Source organism: Arctopsyche grandis, chromosome 12 (genome assembly GCF_051622035.1).
Source record: "Arctopsyche grandis isolate Sample6627 chromosome 12, ASM5162203v2, whole genome shotgun sequence".
NCBI classification, from domain to species: domain Eukaryota; kingdom Metazoa; phylum Arthropoda; class Insecta; order Trichoptera; family Hydropsychidae; genus Arctopsyche; species Arctopsyche grandis.
Window position 1 is genome coordinate 9675127 of NC_135366.1, and position 15516 is coordinate 9690642.

General features: G+C 34.3%; 2 protein-coding genes across 5 annotated transcripts; one reads left to right on the forward strand and one right to left on the reverse strand.

Moving 5' to 3' along the window:
- The first annotated feature begins 271 nt into the window (after window positions 1–271).
- Window positions 272–11995, forward strand: LOC143920256 (uncharacterized). 3 transcript variants are annotated; one of them, XM_077443047.1, is made up of 17 exons: window positions 272–447; window positions 4742–5041; window positions 5115–5191; window positions 5273–5395; window positions 5477–5697; window positions 7408–7548; window positions 7669–8351; window positions 8462–8706; window positions 8777–8946; window positions 9030–9182; window positions 9644–9745; window positions 9815–10024; window positions 10102–10336; window positions 10434–10891; window positions 10964–11191; window positions 11265–11396; window positions 11487–11995. In XM_077443047.1, exons 2-17 carry the CDS (start codon window positions 4744–4746, stop codon window positions 11653–11655), a joined length of 3645 nt encoding a protein of 1214 aa, XP_077299173.1. In that variant the 5' UTR covers window positions 272–447; window positions 4742–4743; the 3' UTR covers window positions 11656–11995. The 3 variants fall into 3 exon arrangements, with proteins under 3 accessions (XP_077299173.1, XP_077299175.1, XP_077299174.1); XM_077443049.1 differs by lacking the exons at window positions 272–447; window positions 4742–5041; window positions 5115–5191; window positions 5273–5395; window positions 5477–5697 and adding exons at window positions 5934–6247; window positions 6667–7064 and having other exon boundaries at window positions 10102–10345; XM_077443048.1 differs by lacking the exons at window positions 272–447; window positions 4742–5041; window positions 5115–5191; window positions 5273–5395; window positions 5477–5697 and adding an exon at window positions 5943–7064 and having other exon boundaries at window positions 10102–10345.
- Window positions 11485–15324, reverse strand: LOC143920262 (mannose-P-dolichol utilization defect 1 protein homolog). Of its 2 annotated transcripts, XR_013261323.1 has the most exons (6): window positions 14588–15324; window positions 14157–14274; window positions 13860–14058; window positions 12642–12846; window positions 12179–12568; window positions 11485–12112 (listed from the first exon to the last, which is right to left on the reverse strand). XR_013261323.1 is itself a non-coding variant. In XM_077443064.1 (5 exons), the coding sequence occupies exons 2-5, from the start codon at window positions 14242–14244 to the stop codon at window positions 12326–12328; spliced, it is 735 nt and encodes a 244-aa protein (XP_077299190.1). In that variant the 5' UTR covers window positions 14245–14274; window positions 14588–15324; the 3' UTR covers window positions 11985–12325. The 2 variants fall into 2 exon arrangements, 1 of the variants encoding a protein (XP_077299190.1); XM_077443064.1 differs by having other exon boundaries at window positions 11985–12568.
- Window positions 15325–15516: the final 192 nt, after the last annotated feature.

Here is a 15516-nt window from a genome sequence, read left to right on the forward strand (position 1 = left end):
CCTCTGAAATTTAGAAATAGAAAATGTGTTCATGGATTAAAATATTCGGTTCGGTGATTACTGGTCACAAATTACTTGTCACAAAGTCACTAAAATCTCTATAACGGAACATCTGGCAGCCGAAAAGTCCATCATACTAACGAGAACTTGAGTGCTAAATATTGTGTATTCGCGATTTTCATGACAAAAATTGTCTTTGTGACAATTGTGACACCCCAATGTGACGAATAGTCCAATTACCAAATATTCGATGCGGCGAAAAGGTTTGAACAGGATCGTGTAGTGGCAAGCGTGGCTGGGCTAGCCGACGAGCTTCAGTTTGCTTGTGGACGCGTCGCCAACGAGTGTTCGCTTCTCGTCTGTCGCTCCTCTCGTCCACCGGCTCGACTGTTGCCATACCTTAGCGGCGAAGAAGGCTGAGGCTACGGCCTCCGCTACCACCGACAGGTCAGTCCCTTCACTGCTCATTGCTCTCGAAAACGACCAATCGTAGCTTGTCGCTTGTCGCATGTCGCATGTCGCATGTCGCCGCCATCTTGTTTTCCGGCCGGCTAGTACGATGCGCTTTCTTGTCAAATTGATCATTCCTTGCACTGACTACAAGCAGAGTCCACTTCCACAATACGCGACTGCCTCCAACTCCTGACCTGACTCCTTCCTCATCCTGCACATCCTAGCCTCGTTCACTCGTTTGAAGGTTGCACGTTTTCACCATAACACGAGTGTTTTTTTGGCCATACCCGTCATAGTGCAAAGTTCAAACGCGCTTCTCGCTCCGACCGATGATAATGGAATCCGTGATAAGCCACTCGTCCTGTTTCCTCCTCGTTCTAATCAATAGATAGCCCTTGCTCGACACTTGTTTGTTCGATACTGACCACCTTATTATGTTGATGTGAATTGTAGTTTCATCACTTAGCAACAAATGCTATGCCTTCGAAATCGATTCATTCATATTCATTTTAGGCCGAGCCGTTTTCCTTCACTATTTTTCCAATTCAACTTGACATCTGTCTACATCATGTTATGGTAGATACATCGAGAATTCTTATAATACACACTCAATTCTGTGAAACGACGTGGCTATCGTTATTCGACGGTTGATCCTTTCCAGCCGATATTATATTTGAAGAAGGGACTTTGAACGGCTTCTGCTCTTGGCCGTCCATTCAAGAGGATTTTATTTATATTATTTAATGTATCCAACAGGTAACTGCAATGCACCTTACTGGCCAGAAACATTGTACATTTGATGCAAGTACTATTAGTATTATGGTGCGTACGCACCAAGCCAACGAACGGCCCACAGGCCAACTTTTAAAACCAGTAGCGTACAAAATATCGAAATAAAAATTAAATTTAAAAATTGAAATTAAATATCAAAATTAAAACTATTATTATTATATTAAAATTAAATTCAAGTATCAAAATAAAATTATAATCATTATATTAAAATTAAAATTAAATATTGAAAGTTAAAACAGAACATGCACAATTTAAATAAATTTTCGAGATTGACCTAAAATTAGATCATCAACAATCACATACAGGTAATCCTCGACTTTTGTTTGTCGAAGATGTTTTGACCTACGAAGATACGCACTAAGATCGAAAAAAAATCAAAGAATTATTATTTTTACTTCCCCGTAATGCGCAGTTACTGAGAATATATCATGTATTAGTATGGGTGATCCAACGATGGAAGCTAACCCGGGGTGTTGTCGGTCACATCAAACGGATTTTTTTATTCTTCAATTTTTTCTCTCGTCGAAATAAATCAAGTAATTAAATCATTTCAGAGGTAAAATTTATCGGATAATGTGTGATTATTAATTTCATTTCGACGAAAGAAAAAAAACCCTTTGACAAATCACATCCGACACCGGATTGGATTGTTTTTTTTTTTTATCGATCATCCACGTGGAAATACAGTAACATCTCGTGACGACTTTAACAATATTTTTTTTCGCTCGTACGCAGAGAAATTATAATATTTCTCTGGTTTTAAATGCGGTATCGTCATAATTCAAAACATTGTTGTAATTCAAAACATCAACGATGATCTAATTTTAGCTCAATCTCGCTCTTTAGCTTGATTTTGATATTTAATTTAATTTTTATTTCGATATTTTGTACGCTACTGCTGGTTAAAAAGTTGGCCCAAAATCGTCGTTGGTTTAGTCCGTAAGCACCATTATACAAAGTAAATACATATCAATTAACACCCACAACGACATCTATGTTCAAATTTGTAAATTTGAAGCATTTTATACAATTCAGTGATTTTTTTTATTTTTTACTTAGATATATACCAGGAAGGCCTGATAGGTAGACCCAGAGAGATGTAATAAGAATAAATAATTGTTGTCAATTTTACGCCGTACGTCTCTATAAATACGCTACAATCGGATCAATTTACTTATAAAAATGTATCCCACGGTGTTTATTGTGTGTTTTTGAATGTATTGTGCAATTTTTACCGATGCTTGCCCATCATGCGAGTAATATAAACAAACAGGGAAGTTTTTATCGGACATACATCGAGCACCAAGACAATTAATTGCAAACATTGTACAACTTTTATAACATAAATCAATGCTGTATTTCAAGAGGCTGAAGAACACCAAATTAACAATTAATTAATCCATTGAAACGTCTATGGATTTAGCTTTGTACATAATTTTTTACACATTGTGCATAAATCAAATTCAGATATTTGCGACAGCAAGTGGGATGATTTTTGCCTAGTTTGAGGAACCGTTTCAACAATGAAAATTGGATAAATTGGCAAACTCTGGTAGGAAACGATTGACTTGGAGTCACAAATATCCAAGTCTAACCAGCAGTATTTAAGTTTAGCACGGGATCGAACCCAGTAATCTCTCGGTGCTAAACATAAACGCAATACTGCTGGGTGAAAACTCGGGATTTGCTAGAAAATTGCCTATTTGTTGGAGCCGTTTCAATGAGAGAGATACCTGGAGTCACAAACCAAGGTCTGACCAGCAGAAACCAGTAGGATTTGAACCCATGACCACTTTGTTCAAAGCATTATATGCTAACCACTAGTCTATTCTGCTGGTTACTCTATTCCAAGATATTCTTGGGCAGCTTAATTACCCAAGAGCGACTAGATGAATCCTCTCGCCGTCTTCAAATTGATTAAAATTAGCCGTTCCTTTGTCTGAATTGCACAATTACGTAGAAGGGAGAATATAATTAGGCAAACGTTTGGCAAAAATCATGCACCTAACTATTGTTCACTTAAAAAAAGTTGAATACATATGTATGGGGACAAAATTTGCGGTCTCCGTGACGAGACAGAATGTTAAATTACAGAAAACGCAAAGATCGAAAATCGAAAGATCAATAAAAAATGGTGCATGGTGCATGGTAAACGGTACATACTCACTTAATTTGCGCGAGCAGGATACAAGAGGAACAGGCTTTTCCTCCCGTATTAATGTGCGCGCGCAGAATACGGGTGGAAAAGCCTGTTTCTCTTGTTCCTGTTGTATCCTGCTCGCGCAAATTAAGTGAGTATGTACCGTTTACCATGCACCATTTTTTTTTTTATCTTTCGACTTGAGATCTTTCGATCTTTGCCTTGCGATATTTGTGTTTTCTGTAATTTAACATTCTGTCTCGTCACATAGACCTCAAAATTTGTACTAAAGTAACTTAAATATGCAGTATATTTATATGAAAAAAAACCAGGGTTGTGAGGTTGGAACCATTTCAACCATAGTCGTACAAAATCCACCGACTCTGGCTCCTTTTTATTATTATTTTTTTAATTAATAGTATTATGGTATGCGTAAACTGGTCTCAAATTTTATTGTAATAAATCGAGTAAAAAAGTTTAATAATTTCTTTATAAAAATCGTGAATTTTTATTACATTATAAATAAAATCGTTGAATTGCACAAATTTGTGTTGTGGTCAAAACTGATGTTTTGTCCGTCTCATCATTTAATTGATTTGTTTCTGTATGTAATTCATACACATATACATACTATGAACACATACATATGTATGTACATTATGAATATACGTACTTTTTATTAATACCTATTTCATTACCAATAATTCAATAAATTGGGTTACATGTCATTTTTAAGTGATTTTTTCAATTCCTTTAATTTATTATATCTCAAAGACCGCTACTATTTTTACTACTAATAATTTTATACGTTGGCAAGAAAAATCCATCTTACTAAAATCGTACCAGATTAGAGTGGTAGTCAAATCATAAAATAAAGCCGGGATTGGAGTCGATAAATTTTGATCAGACTCCACTACCCTGGAAAAAACAAAGATTTGAAGCATTTATAGAAAACTTTCAAATAATTATTTCAATTTGACTCGTAACCAGTGGCAGCTTGTCTATATGGGCTGCGGGGCTACAGCCCTCCCAGTATAGTACAAATGCATGCTATTTTTGTCGTTCATATGGGCTGCAGGCTGCAGACCTCCCAATATAGTACATATGCATGCTATGTTTGTCTGCATTTGATCACCGGTATGGTCAACAAGCTACTACAGCCCGATTAATCCTGCAGCCCCCCCTATGAATTCTCATGAGCCACTACTGCCCATAACTCACCGAAAATATATCAAAATTCTCATATTTCTCTATATAATATACATATATAGAATACATCTTGGTATTTACATGAAGCTATGTATTGTTACATACCTCTTTTTTTTATATCATTGTTGATTTTTTTTTTATTTTTAGGTATGGAGCCGACGATGGATCCGTCCCTCGTCTCCAAATCCCTGAACTTTCATGGGCAACAATTGCAAAAAATGTGGGAGGGCGAGCGCGGAGATAACGACATTCCCAAGATAGGCGTGAGCCAACTAGATTTTGCGACATATCAATCTCGCCAAAAGCACTTGAGTTTTCAAGATAGGGGTAAACGTGTTATGTTGCATCAATTTATCGCCAAAGAAGCACCTGCTCTATTCGATGCCACACTCCTTGCAGAAGCATCCTCTTCTACGACTGTCATGGATACTACGATACCCGAAGATAGTAAGTTTTTCATTTGACTGCTTGTGTTTGTTTTGTTAAAAATTCAACTAACCCATTTTAAATAATTTTATAGATATATATGCAATCATGCCCCCTTTTGAGACATTTCTCAATGTTGACAAAACAGCGAGGTTGCGTCACTTCTTTCAGGTAATTTGAGCGTTTTTCGCTCCTTTTTTTTATTATTAATGTACTGTACAATATGTTGAACCATATTTTATTTATTGACAGAATGTTCAAGCTGGTGAATTGATCATTGGCACAGTTATTAACCGGAATACTTCTGGCATGATGCTTAAAGTACTTTGTTCAACGTCGCCTAATTTCCGCTATGTTGCTGATATCAACGTCAAGGTAAATTCGAAGTTTTTTCGTTATTGTGTGTTTCGATTAGTAATCGAAAAAATAATACTCGAAAAACAATTTTTTTAATAGGCATTTCTACCTGTGTCTAATATCATTCCTGCCGTGGACAAGAAAAATTCTTCTCGGAATTACTTATTGAATGACACTGTGTGCTGTGAAGTTTTGGAAGTTATTCCTGACACAGACAAAATATCTTGTGGCATGAAAGGTGTTACCAGAAAACCAGATGATCCGACCCCAAAACCTCCACTTGGTCTTGTCAGTGCCGATGATTTTCCACAGATATACAAGTGAGTAACTTTGATATTGTAAAACTTAAAAAATGAAAATTTTTAATAATATAAATTTCTAAATCGCATTTCCACTATATGATTTTATTGAAAATAGTAACTTTTAATTGCTTGCATTTTTAATAAATGTGAGTTGAGTATTGTTTATGCTTTGCTTATTTTCGTTCAATAATTATTACTATGAACCATTATGTTATTAAAAATGAATACGGAATCTCACTATAGTTTTCTGAAAGTTGTACCAGGAATTCAAAATGCAGCTGATTCATGGAATAATGCCATAAATGTGACTTTCATGTAATCCGAAGTGAATATAAAAGACAAATGGAATATAATGCATTATTCTCCCTAATTTGTTTGCAAATGAGAGAACTGAATTTTGAAATATCATCAAATGGACTTTTATGCACACAATTTACTATCATCTGCGATTTGGGATATTAAACATATTTCACGATAAAAAAAATACTTGGATGATGTACTGCTTTGTAACTTAAAAAATCTTTTTGGTCTATGATGAAACCGATATATTGTTGGGAGACAGATTTAGGTGAATAATTTTTATAAGTGATTAATTATAAGTTATATAAATTCATGACAATTTACCATAATGATTATAAATGAGTGGAATTATATATGTCATTCATTTCTGCTTATAATTTGTGGTATCCTTTAAAGTTAAAGCATTTTCAATATTTATATTTTTAGCTACCTAACTTTCATGATTTTTCTTTATTTCTATCCTTTAAATTTTCTACATGAGCACTCTTAGAACTTATCAGTACCCTTTGTGCAAATAATGAAGCTAAATGATGAAAGAATCTTATTTTAAATTTATTTATTATTTCATACTTAGTTGCTTATTTATTTATATAAAAGAATGCACAAGGGCCTCTTTGTGGGGGTGGTATAAATTATTTGAGAATATATATCTTGGAACTATGATTAAATTTCGATTTAACATTTCAGTGATCAATGAAATCAATGTTACCTGACTAATATATAATCTTTTAAAAAGTGAAAATGGAAGCTCTCGTTTATAGCAGTCATATTACAACTTATCTTTTTAAATGCTGCCCTCTGGAAGATTTCCATTACTCCAACAGGAAGAGTGAAATATGACATTGGTCACGGTGGCGAGATATTTTGCATAGGGACCTTTTTTTCCAGGTGTTCCAACATTGACAGTGGCTATATATATAACACACACTGTTTGCTGACAAATTATTGACAGTCCGTTATTTTACCGTTTTAATTGTTTTTGGAACTCCGTTTTGAAAACGCAATTGTATCTGTGGAAAATAATATTGATCCATAAACGTGAATAGATTGCCATATTTTTTCCAATTCTATATGAAAAAAAAAAGGTGAGAAAAGCAGGGTGTCACATTTATTGCTATTGTTTTTAATAGTCTTTTTTTTAATTTTCCATTTCCTCTTTGTTCTGGCGTTATTTACAACTTATTTGTACATTAATCATATGCGCTCATTAAACTATATTTTTAAAAAAATTAATGAGACTCATAAAATTTAACTTTCATGTCATTTCATATAATTTTTCTAAATAATATTTCTTTTGAAATTAAATTAACATATTAGATGTTGTCCTGTGCTATCATTTCCATTCCAATTGATTTCAGGTTAATCACCACTTGTTTTCTTTTTCGATTTATAATATTTCATTGTATTTATATTATCTATGGTTCACAGAAAAACTGTGGATATGAAAGGCGAGAGTTATGAAGCCGTTCTGGAGAAGAGCCCAGGATTTAACAATCCCAACTCGGTTGCTTACCTATCTGAAGCTTTAGGATTGGCGACAATGCATTGCACCAATTTTCTATCATTAAGGTATTTCAAATATCTTTTTGTGAATCAAAGTTCCAAGTTCTTGTTCGATCGACCTTTGGGATATTCTGTATAAATTTACAATTAAATGTGTATATAACATATATTTTCCAATCTTTGCAGGGGAGGTTTCGCACCCCAAGAGTATGCAGATGAATTACGACAGGCGCAAGCAAGTAAATGGGCTTTCCGATCTGTGGCAGAAGGAATAGAACATTTCAAGGCTGGGAGACATTCTGAAGCTTTCCAATGTTTGAATAAAGCATTGAGTATCGATCCCCGTAATGTCGAAGGACTGGTAGCAAGGGGAGCACTTTACGCAAACAGTGGTACATTCAAAAAAGCTATTGAAGATTTTGAAACTTCTTTGAAGTTAAATCCTAGTCATGCAAATGCCAGAAAGTATATGGGTGAAACTTTAGTTGCACTTGGAAGAAGCTACGAAGAAGAAAATAAAATGTTTGAAGCCCAAAAGGCATATGAAGATTGCCTTGCCATTATTCCATTTCACGAAGAAGCTAAAAGTTCCTTGGAATTCTTAAAAAATAAAACGAATTCGTCAAAACCCCTAATTGAACCTGATGAATTACTCTTGCCGGGATTGGCTGGTAGTAAAAGCTATGAAATGAAGGAAACTCTTAAACAACTATTGAATCTGACCGAAAAAAAGGATAAAAAAGCAAAAAAGAAAAAAAAGGGAAAGGGTAAAAAGAAACATCGATCCAGTAGTTCCAGCAGCAGTTCAAGTGAATCGTCAAGCTCTTGTTCCAGCTCTGAATCTTCGAGTTCTTCATCTGAATCTAGTGGTTAGTGTGCAATTATAACACTTGACAAATTAATTATAATCTCGTGCATTATTTTATTCTATTGCATTTACCACATATATTATTTTTGATGTTTAATTTTTTTCTGTCAGACACTGAAGGCCCACATCATAAGAAGAAGCGTAGATCTCGTTCAACAGCAAAAAAGCAACGCTCTCTCTCTCCATTAAGTAAGAGAATGGCAATGATTGATTCTTCGTTGGACAAAAGTCACAATTCACAGTTCAATCATCCATATGGTTGGGCAGCTCAACAAACTGGTGCACTACCACAACCCGTTGAACCCCAACCGGTTCCCGTGCCATCTGTAACCCAAGAATTAGATTATGAGTTGAAGGTAATTATTTTTCATTTTGTATCTGTGTATGATAGTTTAAAAATAAATCTTCTACTTATTATTTGTGTAGGTTCGCAAATTTTTGGATATGACAAAAGAAGATTCTGATTATGAAGACAAGGTAAGAAGTTTCCTGGAAGAAACAGCTCGTTACAAACGTGACAGAAAAATGCAAGAATTGGGAACGCAAGAACATGAAAAGAGTAGCAAAGCTCGAAGGAAGGCCAAAAAGGAATCCAAGTGAGTTTTGCTGTTTTTTTATTGATTAATCATTATTTTTATGGACACTTTGCTGTAACTATTCTTTATTTTTCGTATATTAGAAAAAACAAGAAAGAATCGAAAAGAAAACGCAAGGAGCGAGAAAGAGACGAACGTCGCAAAGCTAAACTGGCACGTAACTCAGGCACCAGCGGTGACTATTTACGTGATTTTGACCAAAATATGAGTGACAAAAAATTCCGAGATGCTCTGAGGTAATTTATTTATATCCAAATTATATTTAATAAAGTTAATAGTTTTAATTGTGGATTTGTTCTCTTTCGATACCAGGACCATGTTGACATGAAAATTTTTTGAACTTCACTCACTATTAAATATTTATGATGATTCGTATATATTTGTTGTGACATTTAAATCAATGATTATAATGTTTTGATATTTTATATATTTTTCTTATAGCTTAGCCTAAAAATAACTGGATTGCCTCCTTGATGCACACAAAATCCCTATTGTGTATTGTATAGATTTTGATACGTTATTTTAGGCGTCGTTTTAGTGGTTTAGACAAATACAAGACTGTATGACTGCTATAAGGCATTACATAACCGTGAAAACTGTATATAACAAATTATTTGTTAATATCATTTGAAAAATTAATTCTATAATAAAAAATTGTTTTTTGACTCAAATTATATTTTAGAATTGAAACTTACAGAAAGGAACTATCTCACAAACCTGGAGAAGAAAAGAGACGTAGCAAAAAAGATATGAGTCCGGATAATGAAGACTATGATAAAAAACATGGCTCAGAAAAGAGGTAAGCCCAATAAACTTTTACTTTATTTGTGTAGATTGCATTTTTTGTAACAAGCTTTATTTTTTGTAGAATTTTGGAAGATATTCCTGATTTAGAAGAGCTAGAATCGAAGTTAAACGCATATTATGCGAATGTTGAGAAAAATACTGGTTTGGCAAACAAACGTCCAGATAATGGACACCAAAATGATTCTTTCATTCACTCTAGATCAGCTAGTCCAGATGATGGATCAAATGACAAACCAAAGTGGAAAATGCATATGAATTCTTCGAAGGACAAGTAAATTCGATGACTCTGTTTAAAATATATTTTTACTTTTAAAATGTAATTATCTCACCTACCTTTTTTATTATTAGAACAAAGAAAAAGGATTCTGTTCCTAAATCGAGTAACTACAAGAATGAAAACAAAACGTATGCATTTGATGAAAGCTCTGATGACTCAGAATCTGCTGCAAATGACGGAAATAAAATGAAAAAGCCTGTTTTGTCTCCTGATGATAAAAACATAAGTGTTAGGCGAGCAATGGCACTCAAAGAAACCACACCCTTGAAACATAGCAATGAACCAGAACCACCAGGAACGGAGGAGGTAACAATTGTAATAATTTTTAATATTTTATTCATGCATGTGTAGTACTTTTTAAAAGAGACCATATGCCAATATAAATTCATATTTTTCTTTGCAGCCAATCAGACCACCAGTCAAAAATGTTGTACTGGATAAATTTGGATCATTCCGTCTTGTACAAGAAGGTGAAACGGGTAGTGGTGGACCTCTACCAATGTCAGTTCCTCTACCACCTGGACAGCCTTCTGGCAATAGATCTAGACTACCAGATCCACGCAGACGACCAAGATCTCCACCGGCTCGAAGCCGTTCTCGGGAATCATCTGGTGGTGATGATGACAGACGTGATAAAAAGTCTCCTCGAAAGAGAAATTCACGAAGCCGCTCCAGACCAAGAAAGTACCGTTCGCGTTCTTCTGCTTCACGGAGTTCATCCTCTGGTTCGAGAAGACGTAATCGTCGCAGCAGATCAATGGGATCTCGTTCACCTGGTTCTCGCTCGGAAGGAAGTCGATCTCCAGGAAGCAGAAGTCGTTCCAGATCACGTTCTCGCTCTCGCTCACTTTCCAGAGACAGGTTTGCCTAAAAATCTTTGAATTTTTTAAGTAAATTGTAGCATCTTTTGTTTATGATATTTTTTTTTGTTAGATTCCGTCGGGTAAATAGACGTGGAGGTTGGCGAGGTAGAGGCTATGAACGTGGCACATACTACAAACCTCGCTTCCAACCTTATGGACAACGGGGAGGCCGTGGAATACGAGGATCGGACAATTTCCGACGAGATGATAGACGATTTGATTGGCGCGATAACCGTGGTGGTCGTTCAAGACCATTCCGTCCAAGACAACGTGGAAACAATCGTGGAAGACCATTCAGGTATTTACAAACTAAAAATCTTCAGAATGTACATCGTTTAAAACAAATTTCACTTATTTCATGATTTTTTCAGGGGTGGTTATCGTGATTATCGAGACCGTCGTATGAGATTTTCCCGATCTCGCTCTCCCGAAAGAAGACATAGCCGGAGCTATTCGCCTGAAGAAAACGCCCGCAGGCATCAAGAAAAAGAGAAGGTCGACAAGTATGTGTTGCATTTTCATGTCTATAACAATTTTAAATTTAATATTCATATTTGCTGGTGTTATTTGTATGCTTTTTCTTTTTTTTTTAGTAGATACCCTGAACGTGATGTAGGAAGGAGTGAAGGAGAATACGAAGAGGAGACGCGCTATGTTGACCGCAAAGAATATGATGGTAAATGGGCAGACAATGGTGAACATCCAGTGGTAGGAGAACAAGAAAAAGTCGTCGAGCCCATGCCGTCAAAAGTGGACAACTAAAATTATATAATACATATTTAGCTAAGAATGTGTTCCGAGTTCTATTTTATAATTACAGTTTGAAATATATGCTGTAATAATTTAACATGCCTTTCTTAGATTATCTAGTTAACTCTTATTTAGCATATGAAATTCCCAAAAAATAACTAGTTTTGTCAGGTTCTCTTACTTGTGAAAATAAAGGATGTCTTTCATTGCTTCTATCTTAAGTCTTTACTTAAAAATTGTGTAGTATATTGTAACTTTGTTAGTTCTTAAATTCAATTCTTATCATTGATTAAAATATCCATGTACACCTGAATTATTCTGTATGTGTACATTGTCATTAAATCATTCAAACAAACTTTCAGTTTCATTTCACACTTGTATGCCACAACAAATCAAATGTTTAACCAAGAACATTTGATAGCCTTCTTGTTTTAATATTTAAATGGTCAGTAAAAGTATACTCCGCATACTTAATCAAAATCTCGAGTTCGAATTTTCGCATGATCACAAAACTTCATCTATTGTTACTACGTACATAGATAAAGTAAAAAGCAGTCTAATGAAATTATACAACTTCAACTAATCAAAAGACTTTCATCAATATATTCTCATTTTACAAATTATAATACAAGAATAACTAGACTTAAACAATTAAAAGTCAACAAGGTAATTGATTGATTTATCAGTCTTTCTTGGAATGCTTTGGTTTCTTCACTGGCTTCACATTCCAGTACCACATAAACTGTCCAGCGAGCAAACAATTGGAGAAACTAGCAATGCAGAACGTCAAAATGAGGATGAAATCTCCAGTCTCTTGAATGGATGTGAATATGCGTGCCACTGAACCAAAAAGAAGCATGCCACACGTGATTGCAGATAATTGACCTGTACTTCCGTTCTTGTAATTGGTGTAAGCCTGCACCATCTGCAAAACCGATAAAATAATTAACTTTAAATCATCCTACCATATGTTGTTACATCTATGTAAGATTTCGTACCTTGCCGAAAAATACCACTGGAATGTTACTAGCTTGCAATACCCAAAGAACTGACAGTGGAGTGAAGCCTCCCATCAGCATCACCATCATGGCGCTGTAGCCTATGATGAACCATTTGGCTCCGCTCTCTCTACCATTGTAGAATAAAACACTAGCTGCTATTATTGCCGTTTGAATTGCTAGAAATATGCCATCACCCCAAGCACTGAAAGTAAATACAAACGCAATTAAAATCATGTTCAAATTTGAATTTAAATGACAGTTCGACGGACAATTTGTGTTATCTGTATCTGGACTAGTTCTGATACCGTGTTTAAATAGAATTAAGTGCCATGACTATTGCGTCGTAACTTTAAACAGCCCATTTTGTACTTGAGAAAAAAAAACAACGAAGCTGTGTAATCGGTGAAGAAAAAACCAATGACCAGTCAGTTGATAAATTGATGATCAGTCAGTTGATAAATTACAATTCACTGATTGAAAATTTAGACATTAATAATAGAATATTTCCAATATTGATTTTAAATTAATTAACACGTACACCAAGGCTAAGCAAACCATGACCAAAGTCCCAAACTGTGACAAAATTTTACATTGACTTATAGTTTTTTTTGTCTTCTATGAAAATAGAATTATATGAAATTCAAATAATGTGAAATTACATAGAAATAACCAAATCATCAATCAGAACTTGGTTCAAAGAAGAAAAGCAATATTACGACGCGATACAGACACATTGAACTTTGTGCTAATCTTGGGAAACGTTATGTAAGTAATACGAAACTTAAAAAGAAATTCGGCAATTGCTTGTGTGTACTACATTTTTCGAGAATTGTTTATTGAAATTACTTATTCCTCATTAAAAACTTCTCATGGTACATTTTAAAAACAACTGCTATGATTTTCCATGAGATGAAGCTGTAAAACTTGACTAAAGTGCAATGAAATATTATATCAAGTTGATAGCATATCATTGTACTAAGTTTGCAGCACAATCAATTGCACAAGACCAACAGTATGGGTCTATAAGATAAACGGTTTACAATATTCGAGATTTAACATACATATATGAAAACTTTAATGCATTAAATAACAATAAAATAGTTCATGGAACTGTAGATGATAAGCCATTGAATGCAATACCACCTAAATATATATAAAAATAATTTGCGTTCATCAGACTATATCAAATTTGTATGTAATTCTCTACATATATACCTGAACGGGAAGCCGTTGATGAAGCTGTATGATATAGTCGCAGACATGGCGAAAAGTTCTAAACACACTCCGTACAAGTTGATTCCCTCGGCGCTCTTGTTTTGAAAAATTTTCAAAATTTGAGGTACTTTTACCATAACTGACCCAGCGATGATGGACATACCTAGGCCTTTACTAATTGTGCTTTTAAGGCACGACTCTGGAAAATTAAATACATACATGCAATTGAAGTGTGAAATTGATAAGTGTATTTACATATGTACATTGTAAACAGATAAATAAATTCGAAGGACTAACCATCAAGAAAATTAAATTTAACAAAATATTCATCGTAGCACTGCTCCGATAGTAATACAAATAAAATACTTTTTATTGCTCCTGCCATTGTACTTGATTTTGATTAAAGAAAATACACCTGTAAAGAAAAAATATAACCTCTCATATACCATATAGCTGTGCATTTTTCACAGAAATGTTATTTCATAAAGGAAAAGTAAACTTGTGAAAAATTATCTGACTCGTATATTCAGATTTATTACAATAAAAACTATTGCAAATTGAATAATTGCATAGACACATAAACCAATATTAGATATGGATAAATCAATGTATGCGTGAAATAACGCAATACAATAATATAAGAATATATAACTACAACACTTTCATAAACCATTAAATAATTATAAGGTCATGATTTTACAAAATTGTGTGAAAAATCATTGATTTACCAGAAAAGATAAGCCAATCGCTACGTCACACGCTGAATGGCATCACTCGACTGACAGACGAAACACACTGACGTTGACATTTATAAGACGATAAACTCGCCGGAAAATCTCAATTTTCATTGAAATTTATTTTTTATTTATAATTTATGAAGTTAATTTTCAAAAACCAGTCGTTTTAAGACAAAAATCCTATTCTAGGCTTTTTAAAAAATTGTAAACTATTGCATGATTTTTACAATACCACTGAGAATTGAATTTTAAAACAACTGTTTTAGTTCTACTCAAATTATCAAATTATTCTACTCAAGGAAAAAAAATTGCAAAGGAATCAATTTCTACATTTCTTTCAATAAAACTTGATACCTTGTAGTTTGAGTTTTATGAAAAATTAAATCAAACTAGAAATCAAAATAAATTGTATTGAATACGTAGATATAAATACGGTTCAGTAATTATTATTCGATCACGGAACATCTGACACCCAAAAGCTCTTTTAATCAAAAATGTGAAATATTGTACTAACGAGATCTCGAGTGCCAGATATTCCGTATTCGCGATTTTTCAAGGCAACGATTGTCGTGTCGCAATTTGCACAATAATCCGTTTTCCATGAATACGCAAAAAATAATAATTTGTGGCTCCGCAAATTGCGGGGTTATTTTCATTTTTATGGCTTTATTTTAGCAGCTCTGCTTGTGCAAAACGCGAGATAAGTTTCATTGTCACATCGGTAATATATTTTATGATACGATAATTTATATATCTACATATACATAAAATATAAAATTTATTATTTGGCTTATTTCGTCACACGGTAAACGGACTACTAGTCATATGTGAACCAGTCACAGGACAACCGGTCGCTCTAGATCGGTCACACGTGATCACCCGTCACACTAATACTGGTCACACCCTAAAATCGGTCACGA

What these genes read in the sequence shown, in the direction of transcription:
- LOC143920256 (XM_077443047.1), top strand. Translation starts at nt 4,744, where the DNA reads ATGGAGCCGACGATGGATCCGTCCCTCGTCTCCAAATCCCTGAACTTT. An exon ending in TACTACGATACCCGAAGATA is followed by an intron (nt 5,042 to 5,114) that starts GTAAGTTTTTCA and finishes ATAATTTTATAG; the next exon opens with ATATATATGCAATCATGCCC. An exon ending in ACCAATTTTCTATCATTAAG is followed by an intron (nt 7,549 to 7,668) that starts GTATTTCAAATA and finishes CAATCTTTGCAG; the next exon opens with GGGAGGTTTCGCACCCCAAG.
- LOC143920262 (XM_077443064.1), bottom strand. Translation starts at nt 14,244, where the DNA reads ATGGCAGGAGCAATAAAAAGTATTTTATTTGTATTACTATCGGAGCAG. An exon ending in ATCAACGGCTTCCCGTTCAG is followed by an intron (nt 12,847 to 13,859) that starts GTATATATGTAG and finishes ATTTACTTTCAG; the next exon opens with TGCTTGGGGTGATGGCATAT. An exon ending in CAGTGGTATTTTTCGGCAAG is followed by an intron (nt 12,569 to 12,641) that starts GTACGAAATCTT and finishes TCGGTTTTGCAG; the next exon opens with ATGGTGCAGGCTTACACCAA.